The sequence below is a fragment of the Petaurus breviceps genome, unplaced genomic scaffold, assembly GCF_028583685.1.
Source record: "Petaurus breviceps papuanus isolate PSGF00001 unplaced genomic scaffold, PetGlider_PUasm1.0 90696, whole genome shotgun sequence".
Taxonomy (NCBI): Eukaryota; Metazoa; Chordata; class Mammalia; order Diprotodontia; family Petauridae; genus Petaurus; species Petaurus breviceps.
Genome location: NW_027187314.1, coordinates 875393 through 887458, shown reverse-complemented (window position 1 = coordinate 887458; position 12066 = coordinate 875393). Strand labels below are relative to the sequence as shown.

Below are 12066 nucleotides of genomic sequence, written 5' to 3'. Positions count from 1 at the left end.
AAGTATTCTAGAAACTCATTTTTATTAATTAGTAGGTCAGCAAGTATTCTAGAAAATTTAGTAAACTTAATAATAGCTAATACTTACATAGCACTTTAAGGTTTGGAAAATACAAATATTGGGGGCAGCTAGTTGGTGCAGTAAATAGAGAACCAGCCCTGGAGTCAGGAGGACCTGAGTTCAAATAGGGCCTCAGACACTTAACACTAGCCATGTGACCTTAGGCAAGTCACTTAACCCCAATTGCTCTCCAAAAAAAAAGAAGGTACAAATATTAACTCATTTGATCCTCACAACAACCTTGGGAGATATGTATTGTTATTATCCCCATTTTATAGATAAGCAAACTGAGACAAACAGGTTAAGCAACTTGCTTAGGGTCACACAGCTAGTAAGTGTCAGAGACTGAATTTGAAGTCAGGTCTTCCTAACTCCAAGTCTAGTGCCATTTTAGGATTTTATGTTTTCTGAAATTTGTTAGAAAATCCATTTTTGTTAGCTTTAGTGAGGTATTCTAAATATTGAAAGTAATGACATAAATGCTTAAGATCTTAGCTTTTTTTTTTTTTTTAAAGCAATTAGGGTTAAGTAACTTGCTCAAGGTTACACGGCCAGTTATTTCTGGGTGTGGTGCTAAGTATCTGAGCCCGGATTTGATCCCCAGGTCATCCTGACACTGGACCCGGTACTCTTACTTGCTGAGCCACCTGGCTGCCCCTAAGCAATTGGGGTTAAGTAACTTGCTCAAGGTTACCCAGCCAGGTGTTTCTGGGTGGGTGCTAAGTGTCGGAGCCCTAATTCGATCCCCAGGTCATCCCAACACTGGAGCCAGTGCTCTTTCTCGCTGTGCTACCTGGCCGCCCCTAAGATCTTAGCTTTGATAGTGACAGATAAATCTTTGGAAAATAGTGCTGAGAGATGTGGAATTTTTTTATTAAGAATTTCAAGAAGGTGAAGGCATGTTGTTAATTGATAAATCCTTATTTCTAGGATCTGTAATTTTGTCAGAATAGGTGTCTTCCCCCACAGATTGCATCTGCTCAATAACTTAGTAGACAGACCATCTTTGAGAGATGATATTGCCAAAAAAATCCATTGTCCTGAAACCAAACTGTTGATGAACTTCTCTGAACTTAATAAGGCTAGAAGCTGAACAATAACAATTATCTCTGGACCCATCCATGCTCAAAGCCTTTATAGTTTGATAAGACATGCCAGAGCTTGTGCTCTTCTGGCATTGCTTTCAGGGACTTGGACTTCTCCACACCACAGAGAGGCATTGGCATCAGATTTTAATAGAAGTATATGAGTGTATAAATTACAGAGGAAAAAAAAGCCAGTTCTTACATGATTAAACATTGTTTCCTTCAGGTAACATGTCAATGTGTGGCATATTCTTTATTATACTAACTTATTTTCATCATCATTTAGTTAGTGTTTATCTACAACACTTCTCCAAAGACATGAAAGGAACTTTTTTTTAAGGAGCTAGAAACTTTCAGTTCAGCATTTATTTCGCTCAGTCCTAAATCTGCTAGCCATGCAGCGGCAACACCTGAATAATGCCTAGTCTTCTTCCATGCTGCCGTGGAACTTTATGAATCCTGCTTACTTGTTTGTACATCCAGAATTATTTAAGTAGTGCCACTTAAAGACCCAGAAGTATCTGATCATATTATGCATTTTAACAATATTAACCCAGGTGTTCTGTGTTAACTCTCCTCTGTGTCTCTCCTGGTGTATATGTTTGCATCTGAAAGATCATATTTAGACTTTAGTGTTAATATTCTGTGTTTCAGATTTTGTTGGTTTGGTAAAATTTAGATGTTTACATTCTTCTGACTTGTTAATAACTAGATTTTGCTGCTTAACAGTGAAACATTTCATTATACTTGTACTTTATTAGGTCAGAAATTTAGATGAGGTATTAAGTTTGGTCCTCTGAACTGTCCAATAAATATCATCTAAGTCTCTTCTTTTTTTATGTATCTATTTGGAGATGGAGGAAGAGATATTTGGGCTATGGAATCCTAATCAGATTTGCATTCCTTCAGGTCCAAATTTATAAGAAACAATGATTAGGTTAATTACTTGAGTCCATAGTACAGATTAACTATAATTATATGCAACATGCTCTTTGAAATGAATATTAGAATTCCTTAAGGATGGCCAGTTTTTATTATTTATTGTGACAGAATTTTTCTGCCCTAATATATCTCTAATTATAAAGTCATTAGGAAAAGTTTACCTTAAAAGTATACCTTAGTACAACTTTGAATCAAATTAACCATAGTCAAACAAATTACCTTTCCAGTATGTACTTTTTGTATATGTTTATGAAATGTAACTATCCATTAGATGCAACTTACATTTCCAATCTAAGTTTGTTCTTCTCGAGTTTGAAAAATAATATTCTTTTTCTGTCCCTCTTTTCTAATCCTTCCCAAATACATATTTTATTTTTCATTTCAGTGGAAAGGATTACACACACAGACATACACATACACACATTTATGGGGAGAGAATATTAAATTATTTTACCTATTCAGTAAGCTAACAGAAATTACTTTATCTCTTCTAGGCATAGAATATCAATAAATGATTGTTATTTGGGGGCATGTTTTTTGATATTTAAATAATAACGTTGGGGGCAGCTAGGTGGCACAGTGAATAGAGCACCAGCCCTGGAGTTAGGAGGACGTGAGTTCAAATCCAGCCTCAGACACTTAACACAAAACAAGCTGTGTGACCTTGGGCTTAAACCCCAATTATCCTACCTTCCCCCCTCCAAAAAAAAATAATAACTTTGGGATCATTATGACATTTTCTGATTAAATTACTGTTATGTGACTTCTCTTTGTTATTTTAGGCAAAGATTTAAGTTAACAAAAAGTTGTCTATATTTCCTGTTCTTCCAAGTTACTTAAGTGACTTTCCCCTCAAATTACGTAATTTTGTATCAATTTATATTTGTACATGTTGTCTTTGCTAATAGACTGTAACCTCCTTAGGTCAGGGACCATTTCATTTTTGCCCTTGAATTCCCAGGGCCTAGCATATAGCACTACTTAACATATGCTTATTGGATGGTTAGAGAGAATAAAAGTTACAGAAGCCCGCTTTTTCATATCCATCCAAAGTTTGAAAGTATTTCCAAGATTATGAAAGGTCTGGAAACCATGATCCATCCATTAGGAATAGTTGAAGGAGCTAATTATTTTTAGTCTTTCTAAGAAAAGCCTGGGGATCAGATGGGTCATGGCAGTGCAGGGATGGAAGGGTAGGAAGAATAGAAACACGATAATTGTCTCCAAATATTTGAGGGATTGTTAGATGAGAGACAGCAATCTTGTTTTTTGTCTCTTCAGAGAGCAGAATGAAGTAGGAATCAGAGGAAGTAAGAAGAAGACAGATTTCCAGTGGATATAAGGAAGAACTTTATAACCATTTGAGCTATCCAAAAATTAGGTGGTTATGAAGTAGTGAGTTCTTTGTCATTGGAAGTATTTAAACTGGGTAAATAGCCATCTATTAGAGGCTATTCTAGCATTGTGTGGGAGGTTGGATTAAAGAGACCTTTATGATTCCTGCTATAAGATAAAATTATTATTTGGGCTTTGAAGATTATCTAGTTCTTCCAATATATCTGTATAGTTTTATCTAAGATCACCTCCTTGCCAAAAAAAATATCCAAATAAAAACTTTGCTGGGTATAATGTCTGTGACTTCCAAAAATTATCATAATCTTAAATAGTTTTTTGTTTTATTTAGTCTTTTGTGGAACATGTCTGGGAATTGGAAGATAAGGATGGAATGGAAACAAATTGATATCCCTGAATTTTTGTCATTTTATATGTTATTTGTAGTAAATGACTTTTGAAAATGTTTGCAATTAGCCACAGGCTTCCCTTCTCATCCTTTTTACTCTTTGCATCATTCATTTTTTTTTTTAAAGCAATCGGGGTTAAGTAACTTGCTCAAGGTTACACAGCCAGGTGTTTCTGGGTGGGTGCTAAGTGTCTGAGCCCGGGATTTGATCTCCAGGTCTTCTCAACACTGGAGCCGGTGCTCTTACTCGCTGTGCTACCTGGCCACCCCTGCATCATTCTTACTATCCTAATTTTTGCTTACTTGGCTCTGTTTTTAATGTATATGTCCCAAATCTGTATGTTATATGTTTAGATAATGATTTTTTAAAATTTTTAACAAAAAATGGGGGAAATCGCCTGATATTTTTATTGCCTTTATATTATATTTATATTGCCTTTATATTAATCTTTAATTTTTATTTCAAGGTCAATGGAGAGAAATTGTATGATTGGGGTTTGCGAGTATATATAATCCTAGAAGATGTGTGGAAGACATACTTTCAAACAGATGCAAACCGGGAGAAGGTAAGAAATATCTGTTTCATGATCTGCTTTATTAATAAAAATTAATCTCTGTAAAGATTTAATCTCTTTGTTTGGAGTTTCAAAAAAGAACACAAAACTTCCTATCCTTGTAGTTCTGTTTTGGTGGGGATTGGGAAGAGAGTGACTAAATGCAAAAACCACATTAACATTTAGACATTATCAACAATCCTAAATTAGTGATGTCCCTTATTCATGTTCTGCTATGCCTTTTTTTGTGTTTTTCATTTGCAAGAATCATAAGCCATCTATGTCATTGCTTTTAGCTCTTATGTACAAAGCTATTTCCACAAATGGACTCTACTTCCCTGAACTACAGGGAAATGTGCCCATGAAATGTGCCCACCTTATGTGATGTCCTTCATAAAACCGGGAAAAGAGATGAGGGTATCTCTCCCACCTCTTCTATCTGTGGCAGATCTATATCCAAACAACCCCCAACTTCACACCCCAGTCATGAGGATGGCACAGTTAGAATGCTTTGGATTTGAATTACATGTATGTGTGTATGTACATGTACATGCACAGTGCATGTTTATATGTACATGCATCACATATACTGTGTGTGTATGCATGCATGCATACTTTATTTATCTGACATGACTCTTTTTCCTTGATGTGGCATGCTGCCTGGTGACTTGCATGGGGAGAAAGCTATGCTAAGTTACATTAAACATAGCTTTCCTTGTGTCCTGACATCCACAGAAGTATCGAAGATTGTTGTTGTGGTCTGCCTCTGAGAAGGATGAGTAGGGAACAATGTAACTTGGCACACAGGAGAATGCAAATGTAGCCATCATTATGTTCCTAAGCAGACCTTCTTTATTATAGTTAGAGGAAAAAGAAGGTTCATTGTTAACACCAAAGTCTTTAAAATAACTATTTTCCAAAAAAGCATTCTGATGTATATGACAATTAAAATTTAGAAGAATTATAGACCCAGTCATTAAAGTCTTCCGTATAATCCACATACATAATTTCTTGTAACATTTCTGTGAAGTACTTTATTGGTTTTTGGCTCTGCTAGTATCTAAGCTGTAGTTTTTTAGGGGCCTGTTGGAATGAGTTCTTGAAATAAGAAATTCTAACTATCAAGTTTCACTTGCAATGCCTTCTGAAATACTAAACACTTGAAGATAAGGGTCTTTTATTTCTCTATAATTTACTTTTGGTATCTTGTTTTTCTATTTAAAAAATCCCAGCAAGTCTATACTGTTGGATTGTCTGGAAAATTGAAAATAATAAGAAAACTTCAGAAACTAAAAGCTGTAGGGAAATTTAGAAAATGGGATTAAATTCAGGAGTCTTAAGTCTATAGGATAAGTGTGAACAGATATACACCAGAAAGCAGAAAGCAATGACACACTTCTCCTCTTGGTAACAGAGGCAGAACTGTGGCTGCCTTGAGTAATTCAGTACATTGCAACTGGACTGGTTTCTGTTAACCATTTACATAAATTATATATTAAAGCTACTGATATTCTGATCTGCCCCTTTAAAAAAAATTATATGTAAGCTCTTATTTTGGCTTTTCTTCCTTTTTCCTTCTCCTTTTTTTGTACCCATTGGAAATTTAAATGAGCCTTAAATTATATGCTGCCAAAGCCCATCTTTATCATTTTTCCTTTCTCACTAATGCTGCATGTAGAATATTGCTAAAATAACACTGACTAATTAAATGGAGACACTTTGAAATGAAGAATAGTAGAGTTCCTTGCAAAACTTCAGTAAGAACCGTGATGAATAAAGATTTATTATAAATTGTAAGTATTACTTGAGAGGAGATATAATTAGATTTTGCTATTAGATTTTTATTTCCCTCCCCCCTTTTTTAAATTATGAAGGAAAATACCAGACATGCAGGTGTTAGCAAGCAGCCTGGAGTGGCAGGTGTTTCCTTAAGTTAGTTAACTCATTCAATGACATGTTTTCATGCTCAACAGACTTCTTTTTTTCTTACACTTTACCTTTAAGATGGATGATAAGAAATTATTTGTAGGGATCTTGAGATCCACTAACGGTCATGCAAGACCAGTTCCCCTAGAAACATGTGAATCATGTATTAGGCACCAGCAAAAGAATGGCAGTTACATTTCTGGAATAGAAATAGTAGTGTTAAATAAGATATAAGAGTGTTTATGTAGGAAATTTATTCTTGGTTGTTAACTTTGCAGTTCTCATTCCCCAGGGGAATAGGCTCCTCCAAATCCCCTATAAATCTCTGACATACTGTCTTCTGTCATCCTTTATCATTTTTAAGAACTAATACAAGCATAACATCTTCTGTCTTTGAGTGAAGATGTCTTTTAATTTTGTCAGGCTAACCATAATAGTCAAGCAAACATTCTATCAGTCTATCAGGACTGTGCAAAATGATATGATCGTTGTGGTCATGGCCATAGGCTAAGTCTGGAAATGGGGATTACTAATAAGGCTCAGACCTGAAGATTTTTAAAGATGTGTCAAAGATTTCATTTGAGCAACCAGAATAAAGCTTTTCAAAATGATCCCCCTGTATGCTAAATCTATGTTAGCACTTAGGAAACAGGGTCTTGCCTCATACATAGGAAATACCAAGATGGGGGGGGCTTTGCTTTTAGTTGGTTTTTTTTTTTTTGGTTAATTTGTATTCAGGGTATAAAAATGAGTAGTTTTCTCCCCTTTGGTGGGACACATTAAAGGACACATTTTAGACTTTGGTTAGGATTTGGAAAGATATAGCAAGTTTGTTAAAATTTTAATAGTCAAGACTATAGTAAAGCCAATATTAACTGTTGAGAAAACCCTTAGATATTCTTCAAAGGGAAAATATTGTACTAAAGAAACACAAAGCATATGAATAATAGAACAGGCCTCACAGAATTTTCAAAGCTTCTTTTTAAAAGTTTATTCAGACACTTGCTGGCTCAGCAGGAGAACAAAGGAAAATTGCAGTGGCCACCCTGAGTAAACACACCCTGCTTTCTCTCCCTTCACATGGTGTTACTTAGATTTCTAAACACACTTAATTTGGCTGAGACAAAATCATATGATTGAAAATGGTCTTGTACCTTTGTCCTCTTAGTCAGGAACTTCAGCTGCCAGAAATAATTAACTAATCCCTTGGTGTCTGAGAAGGGCAATTACATGCCTGTCCTGGAGTCAGGAAAGAAAAGATTGCTCTAGGTGCTCTAGTTCTCGCCATCTAAGTTACTGCTCATTTTATAGACATTGTAAGCTTTACTTGTGTTTCTGAAAATCTGTGTGGGAGGGTGGGGTCTGTATCCCTGACTTTAATGCCTCATTCCCAGAATTTGAACTCCTGTTTTGTGATCTTTAACAAGTTATTTGTCCTTGCTCCATATTTTCTTATCTAAAAATTGTAGACACCTGCCGTGGACACTTTGGTGGACCTTTGAGCTCATTGATGTGGGTGCTGCTGCCTCCAGTGAGACAAATCACTTCACAACAAATCCATGTTTTTATCCCCTTACAGCTCTTGACTCCTTTAACAATGTGAGTTCTTCGAGGACCTGGGCTGTTTTTTCTTAACTTTTTTTGCATCCCCAGCCTTTAGTACAGAGCCTGGCATATAATAAGCACATAATAAACATCCTTTGATTAATAAACTGATTTCTTCCCCTGAACAATCCACAGGGGATCTATTTACCTTTAGGTTTCTTGGCTTGTGTGGATGTCAGTGGAGCACACATGATTCAGATCCCTATGATTGGTCTATTTAGAGAAATATGCATTGTGGCTTATGGTTACAATATTGTTAAACCCCAAAATATTAATATATTCTGTTCTAAAAATTCTTTTGTAAGTCTTTCATTCAGAATTCAAAAGTGTATTTTCCTATATAAATAGTGGTTTATTTCCCACAAAAATCCATCTAATAATAATGATAATGATGTTATTTGGACTCAATAAATGTAAAAGCCTTAACATGCTAAGAGATGATACAGGTCAAAATCTTTTCATTTGAATCCAGAGGTTACATTGTGAATAAAGACAATATTTACAAATACACTGGACCCTGCTAGGCAAGATATATAAGCATAAAGAGAAGAGAAGAAAGATGGTATGGATATACCATACATCTATGGAGAAGAAAGCTATGATTGTAACTGTGATGTCAAGAGACACAGTGACATCCTAAAATCAAAGCTGACTGAGAAAGACATTAAAAATAATGAACATCTATTCAGTATCAGTCAATAATAAAAAAAACTTTCAGAACTATAAAATGGACTGTAACAGATTTGAAAAGTATCCTAACAAAATTTCCACAATATTAATGAAACATAAGACTCATCACTCTTAAAACAGCTCTAGAAATACTAACATTTCATGCTCTAAAAGGACGGAAAGGACAGCACTGATAGACCCTGGAATATATAATAAACATTACAAACTTAGGGAAATGCTTTTAGAACAAATAAAAATCACTTCAGCAAGCAACCATAAAGGCTGTCGATCAATATACAATAGGATTTGTTAAATAAAATCAAGTAATTAAGCTCCTGATGCCATCTGTGAAGCAGACAAGCTCCTTGAATGGAATCAGAAAACCCTCCACAGGCCATGTACACATCTGTTCAGCCAACAGATACTGTCAACAGTATCAAACAAGTGGCTTCCGTTTTTGGAAAATCCCTTCACATTTCTTGAACTATATTTCCTCATTTACAAAACGAGGAGGTTTAAAACTATATGATTTCTCCATTCCCTTCCAACCCCAAATCTTGAGATCCTACGTGTTTTCCCCCCACCTTCCCATTTGCCCACATTCCTCTCATATGGATCTATGATCCCATCAATCCAGTAGTTCCTTCCAACCATGCTAATCACAGTCCATCTATGCCTGCATATCCTGGGCTTCAATAATCCATTCCCTCCCATAGTTCATTCCAGGGAATCCAGGCAGTGTATGAGAAGCCTTCCTTATTTTCTCCCAACATTGTGAAGATACCATTGGAGCAGTCTGGCTGTCTCTTTGTCCCATGTGACCATCCCCCTTCTCTTCCTGTCAGACAGCCCCTTCACTTGGGTTCTTCAGAGCACTGCCCATTCTGCTGCCATGTTAGCCACACCATACTTTGTTAGTGTTAAAAAGGCAGACCTTTGCTTTTGTGGTAAGCTTCTTGTTGTTGCTGTTGTTCAGTTGTGTTGAACTGTCTCTCCATGACCCCATTTGGGGGTTTTCTTGGCAAAAATACTAGAGTAGTTTGCTGTTTCCTTCTCCAGACTATTTTACAGATGAGAATGAGGCAAACAGGACAGGGTTAAGTAACTTTCCCAGGATCACACAGCTAGTACTAAGGCCGGATTTGAACTCAGGAAGATGAGGCTTCCTGACTCCAGACTTGGCACTTTATCCACTGTGCCACCTAGCTGCCCATGTGAAGCTTAGAGTCAGTAAAAGAGCTCACAGTCCATGCCATACCATTACCCCTCTTTTTCAATTCTAGGCCCAGATCATTGTCCATCTGTCAGTGCTTTACTGAGATTAAGGACTTGTTCAAGGTCGTACCACTAGTAAGTGTCTGAGATTCAGGTCTTCTTCACTTCAGGCTCAGAACCCCACCACCGTGCTAGCTAGTGCCTTTATACTGTTGAACATGCTCTGAGATGGAGCCATGCTGATGCATGTTGAAATCTGGACAATTTTTTATCTACTTGGTCATTCCTCTGTGGATAAGTAGACCAGACTCCTTTAATTACATATCTCTTCTAGAAGGTTTTGCAGTGCTGTGGAGCTTACAGTTTCATCCACAAAGAGTAGGTTTTGCATAACCTCTTCAACCACAGGCTATCCCTCCCTGACCTTACCTGCATATTTTGGCAGATATTTTGGCAAACATACAGCTCCCATGTCCCCATGTTACTCTGCCTAGAATTTATTATCAGAGTCATTGAGCAAGATTTTTTCTGTTGTTACATGTTCCAGGGAACCCTGAATGATCTTGATGTGTGGATGTCAAGTGCTTTGCTATAAAAGATCTTACTTGTAAGTTAGTGTTTTGTTCTATTGAATCAAATGCTTTTTCATAATCAACAAACAAGTACAGTGGGGTCTTACATTTTCTACCCATTTGAGCTAATTGTGAGGTGGTAAAGATGTGGTCCATTGTCAAGAATTTTTTGCTATAGCTTTATTACTAATAACCTTTGTTGGGGATGCTCTCAACTCGTGTAGATAGCTCACAAAAATTCTGTATAAATGGGATAGTAGATATTTAGGTCATTGATTTTTGTTGTTGTTGTTTTGGAGGGCAGTTGGGGTTAAGTGACTTGCCCAAGGTCACACAGCTGTTTTTTGTGTTAAGTGTCTGAGGCCGGATCCGAACCCAGGTCCTCCTGACTTCAGGGCTGGTGCTCTATTCACTGCGCCACCTAGCTGCCCCCTTAGGTCATTGATTATTGATGTTCTCCAGGTCAGCTTTTTTTGGGGGGGAAGAGAGGCAGAATTTAACAATGTTTGTGGTTTTTTACCCTTTGATATCTCCTCCTTCAGATACATTGGATATTGGTCCATCAGTGCCCTCACAATTATATCACCCCAGGCATGGTTCTCTTGTATATATACACACTTGGTCTTACTTGACTGCTTTTTTCATATATGTTCTCTTTAGTCTCATTTCTACTTCCTGTATAAGCACCTGGGGAACTATGATGTTAGCAGCCAAATCTGGCCATTCCACTATGCTTGATTAAAAAAAATCATTTCATTAATTAGTCTTTTCAGATCTTTTCCATTTTTTTCTTCTGTTTGTATTCCTTCCATCTTCATTCTTAAATGTCCTTAGGATAACTTTATCCTCCATTGCTTTTCTCTGCTTTACAAGACCATACGATCAGAATTGTCCATCATCCTTGGTAAGATTTTATAGACAAATTTGAATTTTAATACAGAATTTCCTTGAGGAGTCTGTTCTTTCTATTTGGCAGCTAAGTTAATCATTTGCTGACTAAAACACTTTTATGGACTCTTCTGGTTTCCTTGTAGCAATTAATTTACCTTGATTAAATTTTAGTCAGTGTTGATATCAGTAGTCCCCCATTTCTCATTTTTGTTTTTCAATTGCTTTCATTAATAATTTCAAGATTCAATCATTTTCATTATATTTTTCTCATTTTTTTTCTTGTTTGCTTTTGATGTGGTTTGGTTTTGACAAAGTATGATGTTTGCTCTGTCAGTTCAGTGATCTGATTATGCACAGATAAGCTCCCTCAAAGATAACTCCTACATCAATAACAAGTATTTTCCTCTCCGTTAAAATAAGATCTAGGGGGTGGCTAGGTGGCCCAGTGAATAGAGCACCAGCCCTGGAGTCAGGAGGACCTGAGTTCAAATCCGGTCTCAGACACAACATGAAAACCAGCTGTGTGACCTTGGGCAAGTCACTTAACCCCAATTGCCCTCCAAAAAGCTAAAAAAAAAACCCTATTGGGGTGGCTGGGTGGTGCAGTGAATAGAGCACTGGCCCTGGAGTCAGGAGGACCTGAGTTCAAATCCGGCCTCAGACATTTAACACAAAAACTAGCTGTGTGACCTTGGGCAAGTCACTTAACCCCAACTGCCCTCCAAAAAGGGGGAAAAAAAGATCTAATTCATTTTTCTGTGTGTGTGTGTGTGTGTGTGTGTGTGTGTGTGTGTGTGTGTGTGTGT

At 36.8% G+C, this 12066-nt stretch overlaps 1 protein-coding gene across 2 annotated transcripts in view; it reads left to right on the top strand.

Moving 5' to 3' along the window:
• APOO (apolipoprotein O) overlaps positions 1-12066 on the top strand; it is an 82609-nt gene that overhangs the window by 61986 nt on the left and 8557 nt on the right. For both annotated transcript variants that reach the window (XM_069065641.1, XM_069065640.1), the window contains one exon: positions 4296-4394. In XM_069065641.1, the coding sequence (XP_068921742.1) occupies positions 4296-4394 (99 nt within the window). The remainder of the gene's footprint in view (positions 1-4295; positions 4395-12066) is intronic.